Source organism: Hyperoodon ampullatus, assembly GCF_949752795.1.
Source record: "Hyperoodon ampullatus genome assembly, chromosome: 11".
In the NCBI taxonomy this organism is placed as follows: domain Eukaryota; kingdom Metazoa; phylum Chordata; class Mammalia; order Artiodactyla; family Ziphiidae; genus Hyperoodon; species Hyperoodon ampullatus.
This window is the reverse complement of record NC_136924.1, coordinates 54,944,785-54,960,830: the sequence shown is the minus strand read 5'-3', so window position 1 is coordinate 54,960,830 and position 16,046 is coordinate 54,944,785. Positions and strand designations below refer to the sequence as shown.

The window sequence follows — 16,046 nt, the reverse complement described above, 5'->3', positions numbered from 1 at the left end:
CCCTCAAGGGGCTCACAGTTCAGTGGTAAAGACACAAGTCAACAAATAGGAGAGTGTGTATAATGTGACGAGTGCTACAAAACAGCATGTCGCCAGTCACACTGAGTGGAATTCTGGTTTTTTGAAAATGTTATCAGGGTTTTGTGGTCAAAGGAAACTGGAAATCCCAGTTAAAATAGCAAAACAGGTTTCTTTATTACAAGGCTCTTCAGATCCTTTACTTTGCTAATGTGTATTGTGAATTTCCAGGTAGTGGATGTAGTGTGTGTCATTTCCCGAACCCAGCAGACACAGGTCTCTTTCTGTGGAGCTCCCGTTAGTACCCACAGCAGTTTGGGAGAGGCTGCCCATAAAGGAAATGCATGAGGAGCTGGATGGCACAGGGGCAAGACTGATGGCACATGGCCACCTGGGGAGTTGCCTTCTGAGTGTCCTTGTCCCTACCAAGCTGGTGGTGGTTCTCACTCCACACGCACTGCTGACACGGCTGTCCCATCCCCTTTCCTGCCCTGGCAGAACCTGAATGGTGTGATGGTGGCAGTGGCAGAGCTACTAAGCATGAAGATCCCCAACTCCTATGAGGTGCTGTTCCCAGAGAGCCCTGCCCGGGCAGGCCTTGAGCCTAAGAAGGGGGAAGCTGAGGGCCCTGGTGAGTTTGGCAGGAAAACTCCTTGGGACCTGCAGGGAATGATTCTGGTGGGAGGCTCTGACCCCTTCCTTCCTGCAGGTGGGAAAGAAAAGGGTCTGGGAGGCAAGAGCCCAGAAGCTGGCCCTGATTGGCTGAAGCAGTTTGATGCTGTGTTGCCCGGCTATACCCTCAAGAGCCAGTTAGACATCTTGAGTCTCCTCAAACAGGTGGGTCTGTTGGCGGGAAAGGGGTGGGTGTCTGGCTAGGACTGAGAAGGCACAGGGCTTTTGGGCGAGTGGAATCTGGGTGGGAGGAGAGAGGTGACTCGTTCAGCGAGGAGCTGGCAGTAATGGTACAGGGCGTCTTCCCATAGGAGAGCCCCGCCCCAGAGCCACCCACCCAGCACAGCTACACCTACAACGTCTCCAACCTGGACGTGCGGCAGCTCTCGGCCCCGCCTCCTGAAGCACCCTCCCCACCCCCTTCCCCTTTGGCACCCTCTCCTGCCAGCCCCCCTGCTGAACCCTTGGCTGAACTTCCAGCTGAACCCTCAGCTGAGCCACCAGTCCCCTCGCCTCTGCCACTTGCCTCATCCCCTGAATCAGCCCGGCCCAAGCCCCGAGCCCGGCCTTCTGAAGGAGGCGAAGATTCCCGGCCCCCTCGCCTCAAGAAGTGGAAGGGGGTGCGCTGGAAGCGTCTCCGGCTGCTGCTGACCATCCAGAAGGGTGGCGTGCGGCAGGAGGATGAGCGGGAAGTGGCAGAGTTTATGGAGCAGCTTGGCACAGCCCTGCGACCTGACAAGGTGCCTCGAGACATGCGGCGCTGCTGCTTCTGTCATGAGGAGGGGGATGGGGCCACGGATGGGCCCGCTCGCCTACTGAACCTGGACCTGGACTTGTGGGTGCACCTCAACTGTGCCCTGTGGTCCACGGAGGTATATGAGACCCAGGGTGGGGCACTGATGAACGTGGAGGTTGCCCTGCACCGAGGACTGCTCACCAAGTGCTCCCTGTGCCAGCGCACTGGTGCCACCAGCAGCTGCAATCGCATGCGTTGCCCCAACGTCTACCATTTTGCCTGCGCCATCCGCGCCAAGTGCATGTTCTTTAAGGACAAGACCATGCTGTGTCCGATGCATAAGATCAAGGGGCCCTGCGAGCAGGAGCTGAGCTCTTTTGCTGTCTTCCGGCGGGTCTACATTGAGCGAGATGAGGTGAAGCAAATCGCCAGCATCATTCAGCGGGGGGAGCGGCTGCACATGTTCCGTGTGGGGGGCCTTGTGTTCCACGCCATCGGACAGCTGCTCCCCCACCAGATGGCCGACTTCCACAGTGCCACCGCCCTCTACCCCGTGGGCTACGAGGCCACGCGCATCTACTGGAGCCTCCGTACTAGCAACCGCCGCTGCTGCTACCGCTGCTCCATCGGCGAGAACAACGGGCGGCCGGAGTTTGTGATCAAAGTCATGGAGCAGGGCCTGGAGGACCTGGTCTTCACTGACGCCTCTCCCCAGGGTGAGCACGGGGCCCTTGAAGTGGTAATACGGAATTGGGCAAGTGTCTCCCAGCGTCCCCTTTACGATGTTGAGAAGAGACCTGCAGGCTCCTCATGAGTGATCTTTCTCCCCCACTTAGGGCAGGCAGAGGTCTCTTGAAGATCTCCAGAGAAAGTGTTTTGACTGCTCAGTCACTTTGAATTCCCTTGTGATTGAGGATATTTTGCTTGTCTGACTACACATATGTCAGCTCCTTTTCCTAACTCAGTGGATCTAAAGGATACAGTTCTGGGGCTCTGTCTTCCAGCTCACCCAATCTGATTCTAGCCTTGAGTTCCTTATGGTTGCTTTTCCCTGGATAAAAACTTGATCTTACTTTCAGTGTTACTGATAAAAGTAACAGTAAGAGTTACATTGTAGTGAGCATGTGCTATGTGCCATAAACTAAGCTGAGCAATTTATATAGGTTATTTTGTTCACACAAAACCCTGCAAGCTGAGTACTATTATTATGCCAAGTTTTACACATAGAGAAACTGAGTAGTGGAGAGATTTAAGTATTTGCCTTAAGGTCCCATGGCCAGTATTAGAACTTGAACCCAAGTCTTCTCAACTCCAAAACATGCCTGTGCTGGGTATCCTGGGCCCTGGGTTCATGTTTCTGTGTCACAAGGCTCTCTGATGCCCCTCCAGGGTGGGAAGCCTCCTGGCTTGTTGAGGGAGACTGAGATTGGGAGGCCAAGAGGGGCTCCTGCAGAACCACACACCCTCTTAACAGCAAGGTGGGCAGGCTACAGGAAACAAATGTAGCTTCAGATGGAGGTTAGGGCTGAGGTCAGTGAGCAGAAGTTGCCTCTGAGGGCTGCTCTCTTTCCTTGCCTCTTAGCTGTGTGGAATCGCATCATTGAGCCTGTGGCTGCCATGAGAAAAGAGGCTGACATGCTGCGGCTCTTCCCTGAGTACCTGAAAGGCGAGGAGCTCTTTGGGCTGACAGTGCACGCCGTGCTGCGCATAGCTGAATCAGTAAGGAAGGGGCCAGGGGTGGGGCCAGGTGGGCACGGGGAAGGTTGGTTCTGCCCCACAAGTGCTCAGGCTAAAGTGAGCATGACCTGTGCCCACAGCTGCCTGGAGTGGAAAGCTGTCAAAATTATTTATTCCGCTATGGACGCCACCCCCTGATGGAGCTGCCACTCATGATCAACCCCACTGGTTGTGCTCGATCAGAGCCTAAAATCCTCACACACTACAAACGGTGAGCTTGTGGGGGGTTGGCAGGGACCCTCTGGCCAATTACAAGTGTTTGGGGTTACAGATCAGAGTTCCCTTGGAGAGACTGGGGGTTTACTCTAGGCCTCCTGATTAGAGGGTGTGCAGGTATCACTAGGGTATCCCTTTCCTCCCCCAGCCTGCTCAGGTATTCTGGGTTGACCTGCCGTCTAGAGATAGACTTATCTTGGGCACCCTGGGAATGGCCGTTGGGGAGGTTCTGGGTAGACAGTGGTGAAATCATATGAAATGTATAAACGACCCAGTCACCACCTTCCTTTCCTGTTTTGCTTCCAGGGGGCCTGTGATTCTCCCAAACCTCAGACAGATGCCCCCTGAGTGCTAGGTTCGCCTTCCCTTCCCCAGGCTGAGTTGGTGTCAAAAATAAATAATTAGGAATATAATAGGAAAAATAATAAAGCCTTACATTTGTATAGCACTTTATACTTTTTTTTTCAAAGCGTTTTCACATCCATTATCTCATTTGATCCTCACAACAACCTTATGAGGTAGGTAGGGCAGGTGGTATGATCCCCATTTTCCAGCTGAGAAAACTGAGACCCAGAAAGATGAAGTGACTAGACAAAGGTCACAGCTGGGACCAGAGCCTTATCTCTTGACTTGTGGTCCACTGTTCTTGCTGTGTACCGCAGTAGGCTGACCTTGGTCCCTGGGTAGAGGGAGGCAAAATCCACGCTAGGAGGGCTTTCTTGAAGACCTTCGGTTGCTCCTCAGGCTGTCGTAGAGCGTCAAACTCTACCCCAGCCAGCCCTGGTCCTTGATGCTCTACAACAGTGGTTTTCAAACTGTGTGTGTTCCAGAAAGCCCTGGAACACATAAACTGAGTAGGCAGAACTTGGCCCTCTCCATGCATAACTCCCCCTTCCCCAAATTGGATTCAACCAGAAGAGTTCCGTTTCTATCTAGTTTATGTATGGGAGTTCCGGTAATGTTTTGTTAAAGAAAAAAACAAAAAGATTTCTGCTGTATAAAAAAGAACCAGTTTGAAAACCACTGCTCTGGGATGGGCAAGAATTTGGCTGGTGCCCTAGGGTGGTGAAAAGGCATCCTCCTAGGCAGCAGTCATTCCCCTGCACTGAGCCATCTGCACAGAGCCCAATGTTACGTCAGAGAAGAGGACAGTCTAAAGAAAGGAAAGGATACTACCTTTTGGCTATGAATTCAGAGCCGATTTTAATTAAAATCCAGCCCAATGTGGTAGACATGGCCCCCATTTTCAGAGCTTCCAGTATGAGCAGGAAGTAGGACTCAGATATTTGAACAAATCATGAGCTTAAATTCCAGGCCCGGGCTGCTTGGGGAAGACCTCCCAGAGGTCTTGAGCATGGCCTTGAGTCTGGTTTGGCAGGAGGGTGGTAGAAGGTGGGGAGATGGGAGAGCAGGCTCAGTGTAGGGGAATCAGTGCCCCTTCCCTTCCTCCATGCCCACCCCCCCCCCCCATCCTGGGCTTTCTTTGCCACCCAGGCTGTTGGAAGGGTCCCCATAGCGAGTTGCTGCCTCACCAAAGCCAAGACTCTACTCCATTCCCAAGGCAGCACATGCCCCTAACTGGAGCGTTGCACATCCCAGGGAGGAAGCGGGTGGCGTGTGCCTGGTCTGGGGGAGAGCTGTCTTGTCATGGACTATATCACCTCCCAGGCCCCACACTCTGAACAGCACCAGCATGTCCAAGGCATATCAGAGCACCTTCACAGGCGAGACCAACACCCCGTACAGCAAGCAGTTTGTGCACTCGAAGTCATCTCAGTACCGGCGGCTCCGCACTGAGTGGAAGAACAATGTATACCTGGCTCGCTCCCGTATCCAGGGCCTGGGGCTCTATGCAGCCAAGGACCTAGAAAAGCACACAATGGTCATTGAGTACATTGGCACCATCATTCGCAATGAGGTGGCCAACCGGCGGGAGAAAATCTATGAGGAGCAGGTATGGGCTGGCAGAGGGGCCATCATGGTGCATGGTCCACACTTAGCCAAGGGGCAGGGGGCAGGATTGGGGCCAGAGGAGCAGGTAGAGAGCTGTGGGAAGAGGAGGGGAGAGGCAGGAGAACGGAAGAATAAGAGATGAAGATAAGCCCACTGCCCAAGTCCACTCCTTGATCTCGCCACCACCGCTGCCATTCTCTGATATTCTTGCCCCTTCCTCTGCAACCTCTGCCTTTCTAGAATCGAGGCATCTACATGTTTCGAATAAACAATGAACATGTCATTGATGCTACGTTGACTGGAGGCCCTGCCAGGTGAGAGAGGGATGAGTAAGAAGGGATTTACGAGTCCCTGAGGGTGGCATTCTGAGGGTGGGCCAACAAGGAACCAGAATCATCCAACCCAGCTGCTTGGCGTTTCTGACTTTGTCCCACTGCCTAGGTACATTAACCATTCCTGTGCCCCTAACTGTGTGGCGGAAGTTGTGACATTTGACAAGGAGGACAAAATCATCATCATCTCCAGCCGGCGAATCCCCAAAGGAGAGGAGGTAAGAGGAAGCATCCTTCATTGAGTGACAAAGCAGCTCCCTCTTCTCTGCCATTTGCCGGAAGTCAAAATCCAAGGCCGCTGCCCTCCCCCACTTCCTCTCGGGGACTGGCATTGATTCTGCCCTCTTCTCTTTCCAGCTGACATATGACTATCAGTTTGATTTTGAGGACGATCAGCACAAGATCCCCTGCCACTGTGGAGCCTGGAATTGTCGGAAATGGATGAACTAAGAAGCTTTGAGGCTACCAGGCAGGGGAGTCCCCCACCCCAACCTCTTCCCTGAAAGGGATGAGGGGGAAGAGAGGTAGCAGCCAGAGCCAGGACCCAGGGCTGGGGCTGCCGGCTGACCGGAGCCCCTGGAGCAGGAGGCTGGGGCAGAGGGCCCTAGGCCAAGCCCACCCTGGGCACCAGGGATGACCCTCTTCCCCGCCACTGGCCCCCAGGCTGGCATCTCTGCCCCCAGCTCCAGGAGGGGTCAGACAGAAGCAGCCATTGGGCATCTCAGGTTTGAGGGGGATATGGGCTGGGAACTACCCAGAAGCATCTGGGAGGCAGCAGGGAGGGGGGAGGAGGATGTGTGGCCGGGCCTCACAGCCCTGCTGCTCCCACCGACCTCTCTGGCCCAACTCGAGGCTGCAAAGAGACTTGACTAAGCTTGACAATCCCAAAGGCCGGGTCCCACACCTGGCCCTGCCTGCCGGGTCCTGCCCCCACCCTCACCCCCATCCCCTTCCCTCCCAATCTGTCTCTGTCTCCCTCTTCTCCTCTGTGTTTCTGTCTCTCTATGGGTTGTGTTTCCTTGTTTTCCACTCTGACAAATGCAACATGAATGGGAAAGAGGCGCCCCGCTGCCCAGGAGGGCAAGCCAGGCAAGCCGGGCAAGGAGACCCCGCACCCACACCTACCTCATTTAAGTGTTGGATTTTTTGCTGTTTTGAAATGTGAGACCCTCTCCAAGCCCCCTACTGCCCCAACCCTCTCCCCCACCTCACTGCCCTCTTCTGAGTGGGTGGAAGGGGGGTAGGAGGAAGAAGAAAAAACAACAACAAAAGATCCATCTTTGTTTTTAATTACGGGCACGGGATGGTGGTTGAGACTAATGGTGATGAAGATTGGGGATGACTGGCCCCTAGTTGCTCTAGGACTTCCTTCTCCATCTGGACATGGGGGCAGGAGGGGTGTGCTAAACTTAGGACCAGGATATCTCCCTCCGGTTTTCCCAACCCCATCATGAGCCCATTTGCCCTCCAGCCCCTGGATAGGGTGGGTGGGTGGTAGGGTGAGGGCTATCCCTGAGTGGCATGCCCATACCCAGTGAGGCAGGGTGTGGCCCGGAGCTCCCACTTTCCCTCCGTCACCAAACTGCTGCTGGTCTGGTGGGAAGGGGTGGTGATGTGGGGCTGGGGGAGCTTAGTGTCAGCGCGGGGAGGGTGGGGGGTATTTATCTATTTATACATGGGATTGTACATAGTCTTGTGGGGCATATGGGGGAGCCGGCTGGGGGTGAGAACCCTCCCCTCTCCCCCCAGCCCCGGGGAGAGCAAATGTAAAACTACTAATTTTTGTGCTTTATATATTCTATATAAATATATCTATTTTCTTTTTACAAAACCAGTTTATAAATGGTAGGGGGGCGTGGGGCGGACACATGGAGCTCCCCTTGTGGGGGAGCCCCCTCCATTACCCAACCTACCGCCCTTTTCCTCACCCCCTCCTCCCCACCCCCTGGCTGTGACTGCTGTAAGGGGGGGTATAGAGGCTGGGCGATTCCCACCCCCTTTTGTATAGTTGGACTATGTTATAACGCACAAAAGTGAGCTGGCCCCAGGGGGAGCCAGAGGGTAATGGGTTCCCCTGCCTCCTCCCTTGTCCTTCCCCTTTCTGCCCAAGCTTGTGCTGCAGTTGAACCTCTTCCTGGGGGTAGGGTTAGGTCAGGGGGTGGGTGAGGCCCCAGACCCCTCTCTGGTAGGGAGCCATGGGAATGAAGATGAAGCTTATATGCAGTTCTCTCCTAGGGGCTGTGGGCAAAGGGCATTTTGTAATTAATATTTTCAAGAATCAAATGTCTGGAGTGTAGGGGTGGGCTTGGTGGTGGTGTATGGGCGGGCCTGCTGGAGGGGGAGCACGGTTGCTGTTGTGATTTTAGGTTTGTTTTTGTTTGTTTTCGAATTTGGGGGGTTGCGGATTGATGGGGGTAGGGAGATTTTTTTTTTTTTAAGCTGCTTCCTCAACTGTTTCAAGCTGCAAATGTTTAAGAGAATAACATCCCCTCACCCCCACAGAAACCACTGTAATTAAATCAGACAGTGGGGAGACTGGGCTGCTGCCCCCCAAAGCCATTGGATGTTCCAAGAGCAAAGAAGGTCTAGGCTACAGGGAGGGGGAGATTGGCTCCTGCGAGTCAGGCTCTGGTTGGGGCTTGGGCCCTGGGATTGGGAAAAGGGGATGGGGCAGACTTTGTAAGCATATGCTAGGTATCTGATAGTCCTGTAGAATTTAGTGAAGAAACCTTATACAGTTTTTAATTTTTATATAAACTAACTCAGACCCAAGCTACAAGGTTGGAATTTTGGTTGTTGGTTTTTTTTTTTTTTTTTTCTTCAAAGTACCCCGCCTGTATAATTGCATCAGAATTCCCTCTCCCCCGCCCCGCCCTTCCCCGTGCCCCATGTTTGTATTTTGGGTTGGTTTACACTTGCACATACTCAATTTTCAGTTTTTCCCCTTTACGGTCTTCTCCCCTCACCTCCAGGACCCTCCCTCCCCCTTTTTAAAAAATAAATCTGACAAGTGTGAATCCCGTGAAGACTTTATTTTGTGTTGTGTGTATCCTGTACAGCAAGGTTGGTCCTTCGTAACAACGGATGAAATGATTCCCTTTTTTAAAGCGCCCTCTCTCCCTCCACCCCCAGCGCCCCTGTCCTTGGCATGTTTTGTATCAGCGATCATTCTGAACTGTACATAATTTATGTTGCAAGAGGCAAAGGGCAAGTTTTGGATTTTGCTTCTTCCAAGTTTGTTTTTAAACGACAAATAAAAAAAGAACATTTTAAATACAAGCGGCTCCGTCCCGTCACCCTCGCCGTCGGTGGGCTCCGTGAGGTGCGGGAGGACCGCGGGGAGGGAGGTTTCAGAGGCCAGGCCACGCCGGAAGGGTCAGCTCTCGGCCTTCCGCCCTTGGCTTGCGTCAGTTCTGACGTAGGCGGAAGTGGCGTCGCGGTACCGGACGTGGGGCGGGACCTTCCCCGCCTCCCGACCCGGGCAAGCTTCCTAAAGCGAAAGAACCCAGCCGGCGTCTCTCGCGATGGAGGCGGTGAGGAGCGCGGGAGGGCTGCGGGAGGGCGCCGTGGAGCTTGAGACCCCCGTCAGGGGACGGGGAGGCCGGGGCCGGCGCTGGTGCCCAGTAAACGAGAAGCAGGGTGTCTGTCCTATCCCGTGACCCTGCCCCTCCGCTCCTTCGCCGAGTGCATCTCCTAGGACTGGGCCGCGCCCGTGCCTGCCTTCGGTCTGTGGTACTTTTCGCCCGAGCGGGCAGTGACTCCTAGCTCCCTCCTTGGAACCTACGCACGCCTTGGCGATATCGGGCCTCCTTTCCTTTTAGCGCCTTGAGCCCTTCAGAGGTTTGCCTGAGAGAGAAGGGTTGTGAGCCAGCTTTCCTGGGTGAAGCAGGGGGTTCCGAGGGACCCCCGCTTGCAGGTAGCACCTGGTCCCCAGTTGTGTGAGGGTGATTCATGCAGTCCTTGGCAGGAGGGACGTCTGAAAGACTTTTATACTGCATTGAGGTGTCCAGCGAGGTAATATACCCTTAATGAGACTGAAAAGTGGGGTTTCCCTGAAGGAGGGAATCTTTCAGTGTTCGAGGCCACTGTGTCCCTGATCTAGTTTAGGTCACTCCCTGCTCTGCGATTCTAAGCAGGGGTGTTGGCAAAGCTCCTTCTTGGCAGGCAGGCATTGACGGTTTGTGGCAGGTCCCTGTCATCCTCCCAGAGTTGCTGCAGGTTGCCTACTACCTGTTTGGACCCATCCTCACTCTCAGGAGCCTTTGTCTAGTACTCTGGAACCCTTCCCATTCACTTCCCTCCATGTATCCTTTGTCAGGCAGAGTAACTCTAACTACCTTGGTTTTTATCATCTGCTACTGTAGTTGTGTGAGGGCTGCAGGTTCACTTTTCTTTGGATCAGTTACATGCCCAGGGTCATTCCCTTGCTGTGCCCTTTGTCTGCCTGCAGAGAGGTCATGTCCCTAAGGTTATAAAGAAGAAACCAGACCAAAGTGGTAAAATGATTTGCAGCTGGTCACCCAGGCAAGGGAGTAAGTTCTTACAGATTAAGAGAATTTTGAGCAAGAATAAAAGGTCTGATTCCATTAAATTCAAAATAACATTATTTTTTACTTACTTACAAATGTATTAAGGTTTAAAAAGCATTTTAATATAGGTTTTCTAATTTAGCCCTCATACTTTATGTAGTGGATTAGGTTTTTGGAATAGAAATAGTTTTGAAAAGAAAAAAAAGGGAGTTCCCTGGCGGTCCAGTGGTTAGGACTCAGCCTTTTCACTGCCAGGCCTGGGTTTGATCCCTGGTGGGGGGACTAAGATACCGCAGACCACGCGTCTTGGCCAATAAATAAATTAGTTAATTGAATAAAATAAAGAAAAAAGAAAACTCCTGCTTTGAAAATGCTTAACCTAACTGGAGTGGGGGTGAGGGCAAGTCAGTGACAGCTGTTATTTAAGGTAGGCTGTAATAAATGCTAGCATCAAGATGTAGAAAAAGGACCGTGGCAGCATAGAGGAGGGAGAAATTGCTGTCAGCCCACGAGAGGGCATTGCAGGTTGAGAGAACAGTGCGAGCAAGGGCATAGAAACTGGGGCATGTAGAGATTAATTGGGGTGAGCCAGTGGCTTGATGTTGCTGGAGCTTTGGATTTTGGTCACAGTTGGAGAAATGACTGGAAACTGGAAAAGTAAGCTGGGGTCAGGCTGAAGATATTGCATACCACAGTAAGTTTGAACTTTGTTTTGTAATAAGAGGACCCGTGGAAGATTCATGAGCAAGGTAGTGAGTGTACTTTAGGAATATTCCTAACGGCTTTCTGTAAATGGATGAAGCTGCTTCAGAAAGCAGTGAGTTCTTGGTTGCTGGAGTTGAAAGTCCCTTCCAAACCTGAGATGCTTGGTGAGAGAACTTGGTGACAGCATGAAAGACAAATTGAAGAGGAAATAGACTTCCTCTTCTCTAAACTGGCAGGGAGACCAGCTTAGAGAATGCTATAGAAGTGGGATGTAAAAGGCTAAGTTAAAGCTGCGAAAGTGGAAAGGAGAGAGATGGCTTTGAGGCATTTCTAACATAACAACTTAGCTGATAGATGTTAAGGACAAGTTTAGGTCATGCCCTGCTCTGTCATTCTAAGCAGACATGTTGGCATAGCTCGTTCTTGGAGGAATCAAGACCACAGTTCTAGGCATCAGGGAAGACAGCAGTGCAAAAAAAAAAGGTGGGACCCACAGTAAGAATAATAGTATTGGGGGGACAGATGCTGTTCTGTTTTGTATTGAAGCATTTGAGGAGTCTCTGTGACATCTGTGGTGGTCCAGCAAACAACTGAAAATGTGGATCAGGAGTTTGGAAGAAATTGTGAGTCTATGTGTCAGATCTAGGGTGTGTCTCTGAAAATAGTATTTTGCACAAGTCCCCTATGTTATTAAATGTAGAGAGAGTGGACATAATTACCCCACTCCTGTGTGGAGAAACAGGCAGAAAGATAAAGTCATATTCAGTTGTGTCTGACTCTCATGTAGGTATCTGTGTCTCTGTTTAGCTGTATGTCTCTTTTCTGTTTCTGTAACTTAATCTTAGGTCTCTCTGTTCATATTAGTGTGTATCATTATCAATTTGAGAGTTAAAAAACAAAACAGTTGAGAGTTATATGCAAACCCCCATGCTATGTGGTATGAGGGAGTGATACAAAGAAGTATAAGATAGTTCCAGGCTTCCAGGAATTTACAGTCTGTTTGGATAGATAACGAACAAAATAACTGTAGCACAGTGCAGTAAATAAGTATCATACGCTGGGTACAATAATTTGTACAGAAGTAGCTGTTTCTGTGTCTTTGTATAGATCTTTGTAAGACTGCTTTACTGCTGAACAGACCTTTCCCACTTAGAAGTGATGAGGCTGTTGTTCCGATAGTTTTGCCAAAATGCCAGGCCATGCTGATAGCCTTATGCTGCCCAGACAGAAGAGAGGGAGATTATCCCCTGCCCACACCCTGGCCCATTAGAGGAGGGAAGTTTAGGGCTGTCCTGCCAACTTGACCCTGTTTACCAGCCAACCTCCCAGGTTCAAGCCAAGGCCTTTAACTTCATGTTACTACAGCAGCTGTGGAGGTAAAGTATGACTTTAAGTTAGTTTGGGGATATTACCCAGACAGAGCAAAATAGAGCCAAAACTGTTGATTGCAGCCGCCAAAAATTATCATGATCTCTCCTGGGTTCCTAGATAACAATGAAATTTCCAAATGTTCCCACTTGAGGGAGCACAGAGATGGTTCTGAAGGTTTCTCTATATTCAAAGTACTTTCTAATCTCAGACTGTCATGAACAAGGAAACTTGGAAAACCAGCACCCTCTGGGCTGTAGCAGCCTTTGACTCACAAGGGTGCTGAGAGGACTCAGTTCCCTAGTTTCAGAATATTTATCCTTCTTATCTACCCCTCAGTCATTCAAACTTTGACTCTCTCTGGTAGTCAGCTACTGGGATCTTCCCCAGATGTGGCCCCCTCTCATGGTAAGGGGTACGTCAGTGACTCAGGCGCCCACAACTACACTTAGTGGCTGTTTGGGGGAAAGCAGTATTGTCTCTCTGGCTTCCATATTTTTATAAAATAGGTCTGTGAGAGTCTTTTGGGGCCAACCTTAAGCTCATATTTTCTAGTCTCAGCTTTTAAGACCTAATGCTTCATTAGGCAAGGTAGCATATAAGGGCATGAGCTTTGGAACAGCACAGATCTGTATTCAAATCCCCATTCCACCCTTTGCCAGCCATGCAACCTTGGGCAGGTTGCTTAATATTTCTTGAACCTAAGTTTCCTAATCTGTGAAAATAAGGCTAATAATAGTATTCATCTTAGGGTTATTATAAAGATTAAATGAGATAATATTTCTGAAGGACAAGGAAGTCATTAGTTAACCAGCCCTTTCCCTAATGTTGCTAGGCTCAAATGGATGGAGCCTAAGATAAGCTGAATCTTTGTTCCTCTGTCTCTCCAGGTCACTTCTTCAGATAACTACTCAGCTCTGGAAAATGAGCATCCTCAAGGTAAGTTTACTGAAGAAAGGAAACTTGTGTGAAAACCAGTTTCATACCAGTAGCCCAATCCTAATTTGTCTTCAGCAGTGCTTTTGAATTTCTCCCAGAGTCTTCCCTGGGAAGATCAAAGCTGGGCCAGATAATGTGCCAAACCACATAAATCAGGAACAATGATTTGGCAAGATCACCTAGGAATAAATCTTGGGCAGGGTGAGGATGATTAATATCTTCAGTTGTCAAACCACTTGAGAGAAACTTTTGAGGTACAGGGAAAACTTCCATAGGCAACTCTGGGCTGGCTAACCATGGTTTAGAAGTCCCTGGTAGGGACTTCCCTGGTGGTCCAGTGATTAAGACTCTGTGCTTCCAATGCAGGGGGTGCAGCTTCCATCCCTGGTTGGGGAACTAAGGTCCCACATGCTGTGCGGCCAAAAAAGAAAGAAAGAATAGTGAATGAATAAATGAGTTGATACTGGGAAGAAAAAAAAAAAAAAAGTCCCTGGTATGTTCTGAGTAGCCCAGAAACAAAGCCACTAGGATTTTATCATACAGCGATCTCACTAAAACCACTGAGTATACACAATAAATTATAGAAGAGACTTGAAACCCTTAGAACTAATCTAGAAATAGAGGCACTAAACCCTAAAATTCAGGGCACAGGAGAAGAAATTCCAGCACCTGCCCAAATACTTGGTTAGAATGGAATGGTCCAACCCTAGGTCATCTAAAAAGAAGCAAAATTTATAGGCATCTCTGGTAAAGAACTTTGCCCAGGAACACTCCTAGTCTTCCTAGGATATGTTTATGGCATTAGGAGTACACACTTTCTCAGAGGATTGAAATATGGGATGAGATCCTAGGACATACTATTAAACGTCCGTGAGTTCTCCACAAGAATTTTTTAAATGTTCTGTTTTCATGTTGTTGGTATCCAAAAAAGTTAATATAGTCATATTTTGAATTACCTAGATGATTCTTCATAATTGAGTACTGCCCCATGATATCAGTGCTTATTTTGTGTTTCTGAGTGCATTCACATTAGCACCAACTGAGGCAGGGGTAAGAAACTCAAATTGTCTCCATGGATCAAGCAGTGACGTGAGCTGCGTATGACTGCAATAACCTGTAGGTCTCGTTGCATCTAAAAGGAGGCAGCAACTATCCAGGTCTGGTCAATTGCAACTATTTGGGAATTCACAACCTACTTTTGTCAGATCTTCTGATTATGAAAAGAAACTGCGAGTTTGGATTTTTATGTAAATCTCTAGATTTTTTTTTAATTGGGCAACTGATTTAAATTATTTTAAAAATCCTGGGAAAACCAAGTCAAATATGTTTGTAGGCCTGTAGCCTGGAATGATAGTATTTAACTATCAGTGTAGCATGTCTTAAACTGGTGTCAAAAGACATGTTCTTGGGAGTCTGTGAGTTTTCAAATTTGAGGAATAATGGTGGCCTTCCAGTTAAAGATGGTGGATTGAATACATGCATCTACTTTCGCTCCTTCACAAAAAGCCACTAAAACCATGAAGGAATTTTTTTTAAAAAGGTACAAACCCACCAGAATAGGGAGAACAAGAGAGGAGATAATAGCAATGAATTTTTGGAAGCTGGAAAGCAGACAGAAGTGTGGTAAGTGACTTAGCAGACCTGAGAAAACTGAATTATAAACTAGCAGTGAGGAAAGCCCAAAAGCATTGAAGGTCCAAGAAGCAGTCAGATCCCAAGACTCCCTACCCCACTGAGTAGAGCTGGGAAACTCCCATCCCAACTTTGGCAAAGACTGGAGGTATGCAAAGGGGCGCCGGCCCAGTTGAAGGCAGAGGTACTGTGCTGAAAACAGGAGCATGAAGTGAACTATACTGGATGCTGAGACCCCAGCCCTTTTCCCCCATTCGGTTTTCAGAGTGCTAATAGAAAAGACTTCATCCTCCAAGCACAAAATTGCATGAATAATCCTTCTCTTCAGAATCCCATTGAGGGGAAAGCCCTAAAAATGTAAGTATTGAGTGTTCCCCATCTAAATGGTTCACCGTCAACAAGGTTCATTTACAGACATAGAGCTTCTAATCAGCTTTAAAGACTCCACTCTTAAAATATGGTTTGAATCCTCCTTTAAACCAAGGATTACCAGACATCTAAAGAAAGCCTGTAACATGAAAAAAGTGATCCAAACTGCCCCCCACAAATGGAAAAAAACAAACAGGAAAAAAAGCAACAGAAGGGAAAAGTCAATGCATAGAGAAGAGAACTTTAAAAATTAATGTTAATGGACTTCCCTGGTGGCACAGTGATTAAGAATCTGCCTGTTGGGCTTCCCTGGTGGCACAGTGGCTGAGAGTCCGCCTGCCGATGCAGGGGACACGGGTTCGTGCCCCGGTCGGGGAAGATCCCACATGCCGCGGAGCAGCTGGGCCCGTGAGCCATGGCCGCTGAGCCTGCACGTCCGGAGCCTATGCTCCGCAACGGAAGAGGCCGCAACAGTGAGAGGCCCGCGTACCGCAAAAAAAAAAAAAAAAAAAAAAAAAAAAAATCTGCCTGCCAGTGCAGGGGACACGAGTTTGATCCCTGGTCTGGGAAGATCCCACATGCCGCAGAGCAGATGAGCCCGTGCACCACAACTACTGAGCCAGCATGCCACAACTACTGAAGCCCGCGTGCCTAGAGCCCATGCTTTGCAACAAGAGAAGCCACTACAATGAGAAGCCTGTGCACTGTAATGAAGAGTAGCCCTTGCTCACCACGACTAGAGAAAGCCCGCACGCAGCAACAAAGACCCAATGCAGCCAAAAATAAATAAATAAATAAATTTATTAAAAATAAATTAAAAAAATTAACATTAACACATAC

General features: G+C 49.6%; 1 protein-coding gene across 1 annotated transcript in view; it reads left to right on the top strand.

Annotated features, from left to right (window-relative positions):
• The window catches only part of KMT2D (lysine methyltransferase 2D), a gene marked incomplete at its 3' end in the record, with an annotated part of 35,486 nt that extends 29,372 nt beyond the window's left edge, over positions 1–6,114 (top strand). Inside the window, exons 48-57 of the mRNA XM_079714927.1 lie at positions 517–649; positions 728–855; positions 1,002–2,142; positions 3,009–3,145; positions 3,244–3,374; positions 3,850–3,897; positions 5,048–5,333; positions 5,573–5,646; positions 5,774–5,882; positions 6,022–6,114. Coding sequence (XP_079571053.1) covers positions 517–649; positions 728–855; positions 1,002–2,142; positions 3,009–3,145; positions 3,244–3,374; positions 3,850–3,897; positions 5,048–5,333; positions 5,573–5,646; positions 5,774–5,882; positions 6,022–6,114 — 2,280 coding nt within the window. The remainder of the gene's footprint in view (positions 1–516; positions 650–727; positions 856–1,001; positions 2,143–3,008; positions 3,146–3,243; positions 3,375–3,849; positions 3,898–5,047; positions 5,334–5,572; positions 5,647–5,773; positions 5,883–6,021) is intronic.
• Positions 6,115–16,046: the final 9,932 nt, after the last annotated feature.